The sequence below is a fragment of the Catharus ustulatus genome, chromosome 3 (genome assembly GCF_009819885.2).
Source record: "Catharus ustulatus isolate bCatUst1 chromosome 3, bCatUst1.pri.v2, whole genome shotgun sequence".
In the NCBI taxonomy this organism is placed as follows: Eukaryota; Metazoa; Chordata; class Aves; order Passeriformes; family Turdidae; genus Catharus; species Catharus ustulatus.
Genome location: NC_046223.1, coordinates 58,192,548 through 58,206,396, shown reverse-complemented (window position 1 = coordinate 58,206,396; position 13,849 = coordinate 58,192,548). Strand labels below are relative to the sequence as shown.

General features: G+C 37.6%; 1 protein-coding gene across 21 annotated transcripts in view; it reads right to left on the bottom strand.

The window, feature by feature from the left end:
- SYNE1 (spectrin repeat containing nuclear envelope protein 1) overlaps window positions 1-13,849 on the bottom strand; it is a 289,881-nt gene that overhangs the window by 59,560 nt on the left and 216,472 nt on the right. For all 21 annotated transcript variants that reach the window (XM_033056260.2, XM_033056262.2, XM_033056276.2 and 18 more), the window contains 10 exons: window positions 12,021-12,140; window positions 10,340-10,540; window positions 9,400-9,573; window positions 8,833-8,964; window positions 5,981-6,177; window positions 5,224-5,356; window positions 4,681-4,863; window positions 4,130-4,279; window positions 2,526-2,702; window positions 1,778-1,933 (listed from right to left, as the gene is read on the bottom strand). In XM_033056260.2, the coding sequence (XP_032912151.1) occupies window positions 1,778-1,933; window positions 2,526-2,702; window positions 4,130-4,279; window positions 4,681-4,863; window positions 5,224-5,356; window positions 5,981-6,177; window positions 8,833-8,964; window positions 9,400-9,573; window positions 10,340-10,540; window positions 12,021-12,140 (1,623 nt within the window). The remainder of the gene's footprint in view (window positions 1-1,777; window positions 1,934-2,525; window positions 2,703-4,129; window positions 4,280-4,680; window positions 4,864-5,223; window positions 5,357-5,980; window positions 6,178-8,832; window positions 8,965-9,399; window positions 9,574-10,339; window positions 10,541-12,020; window positions 12,141-13,849) is intronic.

Genomic DNA, 13,849 nt, shown 5'->3' with positions numbered 1-13,849 from the left:
GACAACAACACAAACTCTTCTAAATTGAACATAATAAAATTGACTTTTCAAAAGTGGACTTTTGCACTGAAAAAAGTAATTTAGCTTTATACAAGGTTGCCCCAAAATTCAGAATGTAAGATAGGCAAAAGTTGCAAACCTCAAGACTGCAAATATTTCTGGTTCTCTTGAAAAAGGGATTTTTTATCAATAATTTAAAACTCATAACTGAATTAAAGACGCATTATTTCTTCTAACCTATGACAGGAAAAAATGGTTGACTTCACTTACTACTATGACACTACAACAGCAGCTACTAGCATTGGTTAATAAATAAACTCCAGCTTTTGTACTAGTTGAACCGGATATCTGGGAGTGTCTGACACAGTTATTTCTAAAACAATTTGTTTCTCTGCTGATCAAAGTCTTGCCATTCATAACTAACTCCCCAAGTGTATTTGCTAACTTCCCTGACCAAAAGGAACCAAAAAGGTGATAAATCAGATTCAGCTTTGAACTTTAGCCAAGCAGAGACTGCTGATTATGTCAGGCTATGTTAAATTACCCTTGCCTCAGTTGTATGAGTTAATTGTGCTGAAACCATAAAGATACCCGAATTAAAACTAAGCACTTCAAACAGACTGAAAACTTAGGCCAACAATTTCAGAAAAAAAAATTGACTTCTAACATATCTGGCTGAACCACTCTATGTGCCTTTATAGTCACAAGATGTGTTTAATATACTGATGAATATAGAGCAAAATTTTATACATTTCATTTGAATTTACAGCTGTTCTCTTTGTGAAGAGTTGAATGCCAGATTGTATTTGTTCCATTAATTAAATTCATGCAGGAAAGACATAAATATAAAACCCTTTCTCACTCCCTTTTATGGGGATAAGAACACCAAGATTTTGTACATTCAGTTGGACAGAGTTTTAATTTCATCTGGTATGAAATTTATTGGATGGTATCTGGCAGGACAAAATTCTTTTGAACAAAAATTATGTGATGCCTGATACTTTGTGGAGGCCTTGTCTATAAATTCAACAGTATCTGTTCTGCCTATACACCTGTAAGCTTTAACTCTGGCCTGACAGCCCTAGAGGTAAGCTTCTTACTATTTAAATATGTGCTACCCTGAGTAAGATGTTCAGAGACAACTGTGATACTCAGTTCACTGCTACGTCATCCATGTATGAATTCCATGTGAAAAACTGTGGTGGTTTTGAAATTACATGCATTATGTACAGCTGCACTTTGCCTCATCTCATCTTTGAACATCATGATCATGACTCTCTTCCCTTTTCTGCATAGTTAAATATTTGAAAAAAAAAAAACCAACAAAAAACAATTCCCAACTTTCTGAATGAAAACATAAAACTTCCTTAGACTCTAGCATTTTTCTCTGAATAGTCAGATAGAACATATGAAATGGAAAAAGAGTGGAAAAAACTGGAGAAAAGATGGTAAAAAGACAGAAAAAAACCATAAGACTGGTGAAAGAGGTATGACAATATATTCCTTTGACAGTCTTCTGGTTCATTATGCCTGGCATGCTTTGAAATTTCCAGTGTAAAAATAATGATGACTTTATCTGGTCTTAAGCAACTTTGAGACATTATGGCTCCTTCCTCTTTTATTGCCTGCACCTTAGGATTGAAATTCTCCTTTACTGAAGTCAAGAAGAGTTGAGTCACTGACTTCACCAATATGAAGATTTCACATGGATTTATCAAGTGTTGTTTCAAACTCCTGGAAAGAGAACACTATTCTTTCCACATAGAATAGGCATTACCTGACAGTCTTTCAAAGCATTCTGCACTGAAGCCTGGTCTCCAATTTTTTGTTGCTGTTTCAGTTTCTTCTCTTGGGTTTCAAACCAAGTTTTTAGGCATTGCACATTGTTTTCATATTCTGTCCAGGATTCCTGCAAACTTTCTAAGAGCTGGATCTGCAAAGAAAAATGAGTATATGCTTTCTCATACAATTATCTTCATTGTTGAGTCAATTAGATAAATCATTGAAGACCAATGCAAAGTAGTGCCTTCTTGGAATTCAGTGCCTTCAGAGTTTAAAAAGAGCATTTTAAATATATCTAGTATTTTTAATATAATTAATAAACACCCCAGCTTCATTCAGCTTGGGGAAAAGAGGGCAAAGGAATCATCTCAATCTGGTGTCCACTTCTTACAGGGAGGCATGGGGAAAGTGAAGACAGACTATTCTGGGAGGTACTCAATAGAAGAAGAAGATATAACAGTCACAAGTTGCAACATGGGAAATACTGATTGGGAACATGACAAAAAATTGTCCCCCACCATAGTGGTTAAGCATGGATCAGTTACCCAGAAAAGTATGCAGAATTTCTCCTTGGAAATTTTCAAGATTCAGATAACCAGATCCCCCCTGATCTAATTATAAAATTAGTTCTGCTTGAGCAGGAGATTGACCAAGAGGACCTGCAGAGGCTTCCAACCATTATAATCTTATTGTTCTATGCATTTTGAAAGTTCACTCCAGAACAGTTAGGTTTTTTCCTTTACCTTTTCTGTTATCAGGCCTTGAAGGATCTGCCAACGTCTGTTCATTGCTCCGAGCTGTTCTGCAAAATCAGTTTTGTCACTGCGTTTACTTTCAACATCCTGGCTGCTGATTTGCAGCACTGATTGGTTCACAAAGTCAACAGTCAACTGTTTGCAATTTAAATCTATCTTGAAACCCTAGAAAAAAAAATGGAATAAAAATGCAGCACGTAAGTACCATGTTTTCTCACCTTCCTGCAAAACAGTGGAAAAATGTTGAATGGCTACACCTTTATCACGATTCAACTAGAAGGGCTTTTTAACAATTGACCAGGAATCAGAAAACAAGTCCTTCCCGCTGTAAGCAAAGAACAGCACCACTTGATGAAGCTCAATAGGCACAAGTTTATGGGACCTGATGAGATGCATCCCAGGGTCCTGAGGAAGATGACTGAAGTTGTTGCCAAGCCATATTCCATCATATTTGAAAACTCAGGGTAGTCAAACAAATACCCAGTGACTAGAAAAGGGGAAACATCACTCCTATCTTTACAAAGGGAAGAAATTAACATCCAGGGAACTACAGACAGGTTAGCCTCACTTCTGTATCTGGGAAGATCACGGAACAGAGCCTCATGGAAGCAATGTTAAGGCACATGCGAGCCTAGGATGTGATTCAAGACAGCCAGAACAGTTTTACTAAGGGTAGATTGTGCCTGACCAATCCGGGGGCTTTCTATGGAATGACCACATCAGTCAACAAGAGAAGACTGACTGATGTCATCTACCTAGAATTCTGCAAGGCTTTTGACACAGTCCCAAATGACATCTCCAAATTAGAGAGACATGGGTTTGAAGGGTGGACTATTCCGTGGATAGGGATTTGGTTGGATAAATGCAGTGCAGCCAGAGGGCTTTGGTCAATACCTTTATCAATGACACAGTGAGATCAAACATGTCCTCAGCAAGTCTGCAGAGGACATGAAGCTGAACAGTGCCATTGATACAACTAAAGAATGGGATGTTATCCAGGGGACCAGGACAAACTTGAGAACTAGGCCCCTGAGAACCTCATGAAGTGCAACAAGTCAAAGTGCAAGGTACTGCACCTGGGCTGGGGAGATGAACTTATTGAGTGCAGCCGTGCAGAGAAGGATTTGGGAGTTCTCATGGGTAAAAAGCTGGACATAAGCCAACAGGCTTAGGAAGGCCAGCTGCATTGTGGGCTGCTTCAAAAGAAGGGTAGTCAGCAGTGCGAGGGAAGTGATTCTTCCCCTTTGCTCTGCTCTTGCAAGACCCTGCCTGGAGTACTGCATCCACTCTGGCAGATCTAAAAAGGTTTAATAATGTTCATATTGCTTTCGATTTTTCTAGAAATTAAGGTAAGCATATTAAAAGTTATGTTCCTGCCATAAGTAAACAGAAGAGTAAAAATAATTTTGGCTCCTTTTCCACAATATCAAATATTTTGCAGTTCTAATTTGTGTACAATTCCAATCACTCCACAAAGTTGGTTAATGTTTTTTTTTTCTAAATCACTTATATTTTACATATTCCTATATATTTAATTGTGCTACTAATTGGGATAATTCAAAAGGAAAATTAATAATATTGCAACTCAGTACCTTGTACTTCTGGACATAATCCTGAATTGCTTTCTGTCCTACTACATTTTTTATATTTTCTTCATCCTGTTGAATTACATTTTCCATCAGCGAAATCCAGCTCATAACTTCAGTGATGGCATGACGAGAAGGAATTTTGTCCATCTGGAGCTGTTGAGATAACAGACTTAGAACTTGTGTTGTGAAGAATATAGATAAGAATTTCTTGCTTTGCATTAACACAGTTTCAGTAGAGCACTGCTTGCCTGCAATTAATTACTCAAGAATATGTTCTATGACATTTTTAAGTGGACATACGTATTTTCCCTATAAGAAAATTCAGAGAACTACAGAATGACATTGCTTTGTTTACTATCGCAGATTCAGTTAATATTTGTGGCCCTTCCTCTCTCCCTCTAAATCACAAAGTTATTACTGACTCTGAGAGCATTCTAAAGCAACAGCTTACACTGATAACCTCCTAGTAACTATATTTTAAGGCAACTTTTCAACCAGTATAATTCTCTAAGTTCAGTATTATAACATTAAAAGGCCATAGCTGGTTTTCTTACCTGATGTAACTTCTCTTGTACTGCTGGGATTTGTGTGAGAAGCTCTGTCCACTGGGTTTCGATGTGGGACAATCCTGCTCTCAGTGCAGCTGTATCTACTTTCTTAAGCCTGAGGAGCTGGTTCCCAGTACTCAGAACAGAAGATTTCTGTGATGATTTAGCATCCACTTCTTTTGAAAACTCCTGTTAGTAGGAGTGGAAATAATTAAGTTCTTTTTCTTTTACTTAGAGTTTTAGAACCTCAGAAAGCTAAGGTTTCCTCCTTTCCCTTTAAAATATGTACTTTCTATTAGTATTCACCAGCTACATTTCAGAAAAAGTTAGAACAAAATTTGTGTTCAGTCATAAAAATGGCTATTTTCTGTTTTCAGAATCCTCAAGATTTACAATCCTTGCATACGGCAAATAAGTGCTTAATGTACATACACACCAGCATTTTGAAGAACAGCTTACCTACATACTCATCAATGAGAAGTATAACCATTTGATTAATCAACTGTTTAACTGTAATTGGAGATAAATAGGTACCCATGAACAACTTACCAAAAAGGAGTTCAGGTGGTCTCGGACTGTTTCTAGTTCCTGAGGAACAGTCAAAGACTGCTGGCTCCAAAACTCAAGTCGTTCCTTTGCAGATTGCAACCACTGTGTCAATTCATTTGATTCACTCTGATACCTGGGAAAATGTTTTAAGAAGACTGAAACAGTCATTGCCACTTCTTGTCTCCAACTGAGCAGTCCTTCTTCCATGTGTTTGAGGAAGACACTGAATGCCAAATTTGAAATTTTATTTTTATCAAATTTCAGAAAAATGTAATTTAATTTTACAGACAGGCATGGTATCAGAAAGCTCCTATTTTAGCCACAATGCTCACAATTTCTAACAGTGCCTTAGTTTTACCTTTAGAAAAAAGTTTAGCGAAGGACAGTAAATAGGTCCCAAGCCTCTTTGGAAAAGCTGCAATCCCACCCAATGCACATAAAAAGACTTTTCACTTCCATTAGAAGGCTCAGTCTTCCTGTAGCTTTACCAAAAAGTATCTCAGAGCAGAAATTTAATTTTTTTTTTTCAGAAACCATCTCCATATCATTTCACATGCCAACCAACTAATGAGATAACATCTTCTATTACAAATGAAAGACACCAGCACTTCTGTGGAACTGAAGAGCAGTCAAAGTACAACACACATCTCAAAGTATTTTCTTTCAAATGCTGAATCAAACATGTCTGGGTCCCGAATGGCTTTGACCTGAAAAGCATAGGTGAAGAACATCACATTTACCATCACATCAGCATTACCTTGTCCAGTGCTTCAGTATTGTTTCCAGCCTGTGAAGCTCCTTGGTGACTTTGCTGGTGTTACTTAACCAGCATTCGCCTAGTTGGTTCAGTTGACCTTCAAGTTCTGAGCAGCTAACAGAAAAAAGAAGCCTCTTCCCATCATCTAGCACTTGGTATAATTTAGGCTGGTATTCAGTCAGGTTAGATCTCAGATGCTGTAATGACAGAGGAATTGGTTAGAAAACTGCAAGTCTCTGATACACACTTTCTCAACATATAGTTTTCTTTTACTGCAATTTTTGCAGATCCAGTGTCATCACAGAGTACCAAATTTTTCCTCTGCTCCAGCGCTAGAACACCCTGAGAACCATCATCCAGGTAATCTGCTCAAAAGCTGAACATGTTGCCACAAACCAAATCATGTCAACATGTCTGTTGGTTCCTACTTATGATAAACTCCTCCTTCATGTAGATATCCTATACTTGAAAAGAACTTTGTGAGGCAACACAATTTCTGATAGAAATTGATTAAACACCAGAATTTACCATCTGCTGAAAACCTACCATCTACTGCAATGAACATTATTAAAGATGTCCAATATAAAATTATTAGCAGTGGGTCCCTCTTCAGCCCTTCCAATGCCTATCTTCAGCACTCTGGACATCTCACTCTTTTACTGATCTACCCTTCTGCTCTTCATGGCTACAAAACAGAAGATGATCCTTTCCATCCAAACCCCTAAACACAGAGACCAATTTTTATTGCACAAGAAAGCAAAAAAGGTAATGAAAAAGGAGAGGCTGTTAATACTATTACCCAGAATGAACCGGAACTGAGACAGATTTAATTAAAATGGTGACTTGTGGATGGGTAAAGAATTTGTACATGTGGGCAAATATACCTGTTAAATTCCACAATTATTAGTATGGATTTTAAAAACATCTGTGTATTAATATAAATTTGAGCATAAAACATGCATGCATTCCCATTTTTCATTTCTGATGAAAGTAATCTGAATATAAAAGGTACAAAACTAACAAGCTTAACTTCCTATCGCTCTTATTTCCTCTTTCACAAAAACAGTTTTTTATAGATTAAAAAATTCTCTTTATGTATGTGGGAGTCTGTGTATTTGCACATAACATTTATACCAAAAAAAATTCCTAGACAGAGGCTTAAAAAAATTCCAAGATAATAATAAATTTATTATGATGGATTTTAAAGCTAAAGGTGGTCAATTTATAAAACCTATGACATAAAGGAATACAAGAATCTGGATTTGAACAACCTAGTTTATGTAACTGAAAAGAAAAACAAAAGAAGAAAACTAATTTAGGGTCAAGACCAACACAAACAATTCCTAGCATCAAACAAAACCCGAACAAGCCTCCCACACAATAGATTGATTAAGTTGCCCTCATACCATTGGAAAAGCAGAAAGCTGTCTGGTAAAATAACTAAAAAGATAACAGCACAAAGTCAACTTACAAAAAAAATTTGACAGACATTTTTCTTTAAAACAAAAAGGAGGATTAAAAAGCCCCAATTAATATTTCTAGTATAAGGCGACAAAAACAAAACACTAGACCAAAGAAACAGGTTGTGGTAGAAAACCTGTATTTAAACTACTTGTTGCATTTGGGGAGGAAGGCAGTCTGAGGAATCACAGGCTGTTCAGTCTCACCTTGCTCTCTGGAAAGATCATGGAGCACATCCTCCTGGTATTCCATTTTTAATGAAAAAAGGACCAAGAGGTGACCAGGAATATTCAGCCTAAATTCACTACCAGCCATTTATGACAAAACTACTGTCTCTCTGGATCTTACTGACTTCAGCATGGCCTTTGACACCATCTCCCACAGGTCTCTCCTCTAGGAGCAGAGAGAGTTCAGGCTGGACTGTTTGGTGGGTTGAAAATGAGGTGCCTTAGCAATCTCAGTGCTAGTGATCAAAGGCTTCATGCCTGGCTTGGAGGTTAAAATGGGCAGAGTTCTCCAGAGATTATTGACATTTTATCCCAAATATCTTCAACATCTTAATGGCATGAATCGTGGCAGACAGCATTCCCTCAGTAAATTTGTGGATGAACTAATGTAGGGAGAGTGGTTGGGACAAAAAGGGCAGACTGGTTCCAGAGACTCTTGACTAAACTCGAGATTGGAGTCAGTAGAAACCTTGGAAGGCTAAAGAAAGGCAACTGCTGCACTTTGGGCTGACTAACTCCATATCTCAGCACAGGTTAGGAAGGAAATTGATAGTGTATTTAACTTGGCAGTTTATAAGGCAGGCCACAGCACTGTGAACAATCAGATGAAGTTTTTTTATTTTCCTCATCTAGATGATACTAATGAGGCCAAAACTACTCCCTCTGATTGTGCTTTGAGCCATCTCTCATTGAGTTGAGGAAGAAGGAAGTAGTCAGGGTCTGGTGTAAAACTACTAAGTTATTTAGGGACCTAGAGCACATGTCCTTCACAAAGAGGCTGCAGGAAATGTGCTTGCTTTAGACTGACAAACAGGAGGATAAAGGCCAGTCTAACAAAGACCTAAAGCTGTTTGTGGTAGAATTAAAAAGATGATAGAGCTGAATGCTCCTCAGTAGTGCCACACAATATAAAAATGACAATGGTGAAGAGCTGAAAACTGGTACTACTGGCTGAGTATTACAGAAAACCTTTTAGTAGGTGGTGGTGCAGGACTGCAACTGGTTCCCTGGTCAGCTGTGGTATCTCCTAGTTTTGAGGTTTCCAATGCTGTTTCTGATCCAACCCATGAAAACTGTAATGCTTCAAGTGGGAGGCAGGAGCAGATGACTGTCAGAAATCCCTTTAAACCCCCTTTCTGCAGAGAATGTCTATGAAGCACCAACCTGAAAAAGTGTAATCCGGTCTGTAAGCCTGTCCTCCGTCTCTTCTACCAAACCAACAGTGGGGATGTTTCCTTCAACAGACTCCAGCTGTCTGGTGAGTTCCTGGTAATCTTCATCCAGGTGCATCCAGGTCTACAAGCACAAATTATCCTGTATATGGTGAATCTGGGTACCTAAAAATTTTATTACTTTTTTTTTTTTTTTTTTAATCTGAAATCCTACAGCTAGGTATATGGTTGTGAAAGTATGGAAATAACAGTACAAATATCCAGTGAACCTATAAAGTGCTGAGCTCAACTTTTGGTAAGAACATGTGGATAAGACTGTCATGCTCTCTTTACCAGCTAAAGCTAAGCAGCTCTTTAGACTTAGAGAAACACAATTTGTGCTACCTGAAGGTCACAACAGTTAAACAGAAAAGACTGCATGTAGTCTCTCAGTGCTTTTTGTGTATGACAAATTGGACTGATGCTCATCAATTCTGTCCAAGCACAGGAAATCAGCTTTATAGAATATTGTGATGGTTGATCACAATGAAAGTACAGAAAAGGCCACAGAAATTCTCACCTCTAGAATGTATTCCAGCTCCACACCACGTTTATGAGCCAGCTTTAATACAGTTGAAGCTCGAGTCACTATCTCTGAATGGGACTGAGTTTCCTTCAAGAGGGCAAGGCTACTCATCTTTCTAAAAAGTGTTTCTGTCAGGATCATGTGAGACTCCAAACCTTGAAAATATTCCTGAAAAATTTGAACGTGAGGGAGAGGGAGAACAGAAAAAGAAAGCACAATTGTTAGTCAATTCATTACCACTAAAAGAATATTTTAAGATCTTAGCAGTACAATCAAGTACAGAAGGTCAGCAATTTGCTCGTCATAAGTGTCCTGGTTTTGGCTGAGATAGAGCTCATTTTCTTCTAGGTCGCTGGTACGGCGCCGTGTTTTGTTTTTACTACGGGAATAATGTTGATTGATTTTTTTTTTGTTGCTGAGTAGTGTTTACCCAAGTCAACGACTTTTCAGTTTCCCTTGTTCTGACAGTGAGGAGTGTGTGATGAGCCTTGAGGGACCATGGTCAGGACAGCTGACCTGAACAGGCCAAAAGGATATTCCATACAATAGAGCATCATGTTCAGTATATAAACTAGGGGGAGCTGTCTGGAAGCTGCTGATTTCTTCTTGGGTGAACAAGAAGATGTACTGTACATCATTTAGAGTACTGATGTACTGTACATCATTTATTTATTTCTCTTGTGTTTATTTCTCTCTCTCTCCTTTCCATTACAATTATATTTACTATTTCAAATATTTTTATTACTAGTGCTATTAGTATCAGCATTCATCTCTCAACACACAAGGCTTACCTTTTCTTTCCAATTCTCCTGCTTCCCAAGAAAGGAACACATAAGGAAGAGCAGCTGTGTGGTTCTTAGTTTCCCACTGGGGCTTAACCATGACAACAAGCTTACAGTCATTACTAGTCCTGAAATATGTCCCCTTTTCTTACCTTATGTTTTTCAAGCAGTGATTGAACTTCTTCCTTGGAAGAAACAATCATTTTCTGGTCACCAGCCATTTTTTCTTGGCCTGTTTCTACCAGGTCAGCCAGGTCCTGCAAAGCCCGCTCATACTGCCTCTTAAGAGCCATATTCTGATTCAGATCACTCCGCCTGGATCCAATGATCATCAGCAGCTCATCATACTTATCCTGGGGGGCAAAGGGCAGCAATGGTGATCCTTATTTCACACCTTACATGTCTTCCTAGAAGCAACCTTACTGTTCCTGTACTCTCTGTGAATACTAGCAGAGTAACATTTATTTCCAGCTCAAAAAGAGTTTGCAGATATACTGACTTCATTGATGAATTAACTCACCATTTAAAGACAGAAGAAATAAGCAAGACCTGCAACTCTTTAAAATATGTGCATTTGGGGAAAAAAAACCAGAATCCCAAAGACTTGATGTAGATAGCAAAGATTTCCCTAAATGCATCAAAAAACAGTGACTACCATGCAATGCAGATGCTGTTTACATTTTACTTTTCATAATGCAGAGGATTGCATGGATTCCCTCATGGATACACACCATAGGCATCTCATAGTCAGGTTTGTTTCCTTCTCCTTCCTCAGAATGTTACTGGTAGCAAGCAAGATAGATACAACTTACTGTAAAAACCAAAACAAGCCCATAGTTTTGATTGATACATGACATTCCAACAAGTAAAATATCTCTATGATCATCCAGTGCCACAACTAAGTGCCCACTCTCCGACTGTAATTGGTTGTCCTAGCCTTAAACAGAAAATTGTGAGAAGCAAAACTGTTAGAAAAAGCCAAAGGAAGGCTTTTCTAAAAACTGAAATGAAGGGGACGGGGCACATAATGGCACAGAAACTGAGAGCAAAAAAAAGCAAAGTCAAAACCCACAAACGAACGAGGAGGAGATGCTAAGACCAAAGGAATAAAGAACTGGGCAGAAGAAAAATTTCTTAGTGATTAATTTCTTAGTCATTTATTTTTAATTGATATCCCTGTCCCTTTGGCTTAATAAGTTTATGGTCCAGTTTCTATTGTTTTATTTGCTTCCAATTTATCATTATGTCATTGTAAATGGTAAAATTCAGCCATAAACCTTCTCCTTGATATTTCCTCAAGCATTCCCCTGCATCAGCCAAACTGCTCCAAAAGGACTTCCAAGAGGTTTACAGAAGTTGTGGATCAACATGTATTGACATGAGAGGTGTTCTAGCAAAAGCAGAACATTTCCAGTTTCAGGTCTCACTTCACTCTCTATCCTCTTTCACCCCCTTCCTTCTTTAAATGACAGCTGTGAGACAGTACTAAACTGCAGATCATGAGACTCTGCTGAGAACACGGATTAACCTGCGGCAGACAAATCTATGTTTACATGCCTAAAGTCAACTGTGTGAAATGGGAGTGGACAAGAGCTGACAGAAAACATGTTTTTGTAGATTTTTACAATTAATACAGTTAACATCAGAGATGTTAGGAAATCTGAAGAGGCAACAGTAAAAAACTAGGTGAATCAGAGAGTACATAATCTTTTATACATACTGAAATGCCTTTAAATCCCTTTTCCTAAACAATAAAAAGAAGTATTCTTTTGATATCACAGTTGAGAAAGGTGATAGGATGGACAGGTCTAGGATGGAACTAATGAACCATACCTGGATCTTAGACAGCTCTTGTACAGAAGGTTGGTCAATTTGTAGCTTGTCTATACGTTTCTTTAATTCACTGATTCCGGCATCTAGTTCCTTTAAACCTTCCTCTGCCTGCAGTAGGACCTGCATATGAAAATTACATTGCTTAGTTTTAAGTTTCAGTAACAGTAGTGTAGCTGGTCTATGATCATATCTTTTCTGCTTGCTGCACTAATCACACCTTTGATGTGCTGAAATTTTAAAAGATGCTATGAAGGAAATGTAGTAATCAAAAGTTTGGAAAGCCTAGTTTTTTCTTAAACAAGTTAACTTAAAAGTTTCTTAAAGTTAAATAAGCATGTAATCATTACTTTTTAATAACAAGTTTTTTAGTATCATATAAACTACTATGTTTAGTATTTTTATACTAAACATCACTATGAATTTTCATGTTTATATCTATTTAGTAGAGGGCCAATGAATTTTTTTAATGCAACAATGTCATTTAGAGAATATTTTCATTAACAGTCATTCCTGTCATCTCTGAGCACCAAGCAAACAACCATCACAGCAGAACCCATGGATCAAAGCAAAGAGCTGTGCATAGTTCCCTTTCAGGACTGGGATAGGACCAAAATTACTGTAAAGGAAAAAGACTTGTACCTCCCCTTTTGCACTTGGTAGACTACAACTTAAGAACACAGATTGGTATTTGCAAGTGTCTGAAGGTGATGAGTTTTTCCAGTGGAAGCTACAAGCTTCCCTAGGTCTATGCTGAAGTAACACATGCAGATTATTAAAAAATTAAAAGTGTGAGGTAGGTTCCTGTACTTAAAAGCCTTTGCTGAGGCCCTTTCCTGGAAGCTTCCTATCCAAATATTTTTAAACTATGTATGTGAAGCAGAACTCCTGCCTTTCAGCAGCATGGAGTTTGCACAATACAGTCACTAAACTTCAACTCCAGTCTGATTAAGGCCCTTATTCTACTTCCCTAATCATGTATTGAACAAGCAGCAATGCTTTTAAATTTTAATTTTTATCATCCAAGGAAGATTTTCTGACACAAATAATTTCACTTGCTTTTGTTGCCACATTGTTTTCCTTGCTGGTAGTGAAATTAATGATACTGGAAATAAATTTTTGCCAATGGTTGGAATCACAAAAAGATAGAAAAGACACAGTGTGACCTCTCTTTTTCATACAGGAGACATAAACGCCTTCCAAATTTGAGTGTTAGGTACATAAAATCCAGTATTTCTGTTTAGTTGAAGGGTAAGTTTTTTCCATTCAGTCACATGGTGGCACCAGAAATCACTATAGAAATATCTATAAAAAGCAGCCCTTAGCATACTTCATTCATTTTTCTCACTGGCAAAACAGAAACAAGAAAACAGGATATACTTTTTCATATAAATAATTACTTATTCACCAGGTCATTCCTGATAAAGAAATAATAATTACTGCCTTAAAATGAGTAGCATTAAAGACAACACTATAAATCAGTGAGCAGGAAAGTGTCTTTGGTTCTTAATAAAATTTAATAGTCGAAAAATTTAGGAAAAGTCTGGACATTTTTGTTTATTGAAGTTTTCTTTTTTCAAATACTGCCCAGTATAAACATAACTAGGTACTAAGGTACAAAGCTGGGGAGATGAGAGAGACAATTTTGCTTGGATTTTTTTTTGTTGTGCCTTTTTGTTTTATTTACTTATAAATAGGTGTAGTACACTCTCGGACATGCTCATTTTCCCACACTTCATGTGAACATATATGCTCTCCCATTTAAAGTAACTGTTCTCCAGAATCCATTTACACTTTGGATAAAAGCTTTACCTCTTCCCCTCTCCCCAAGT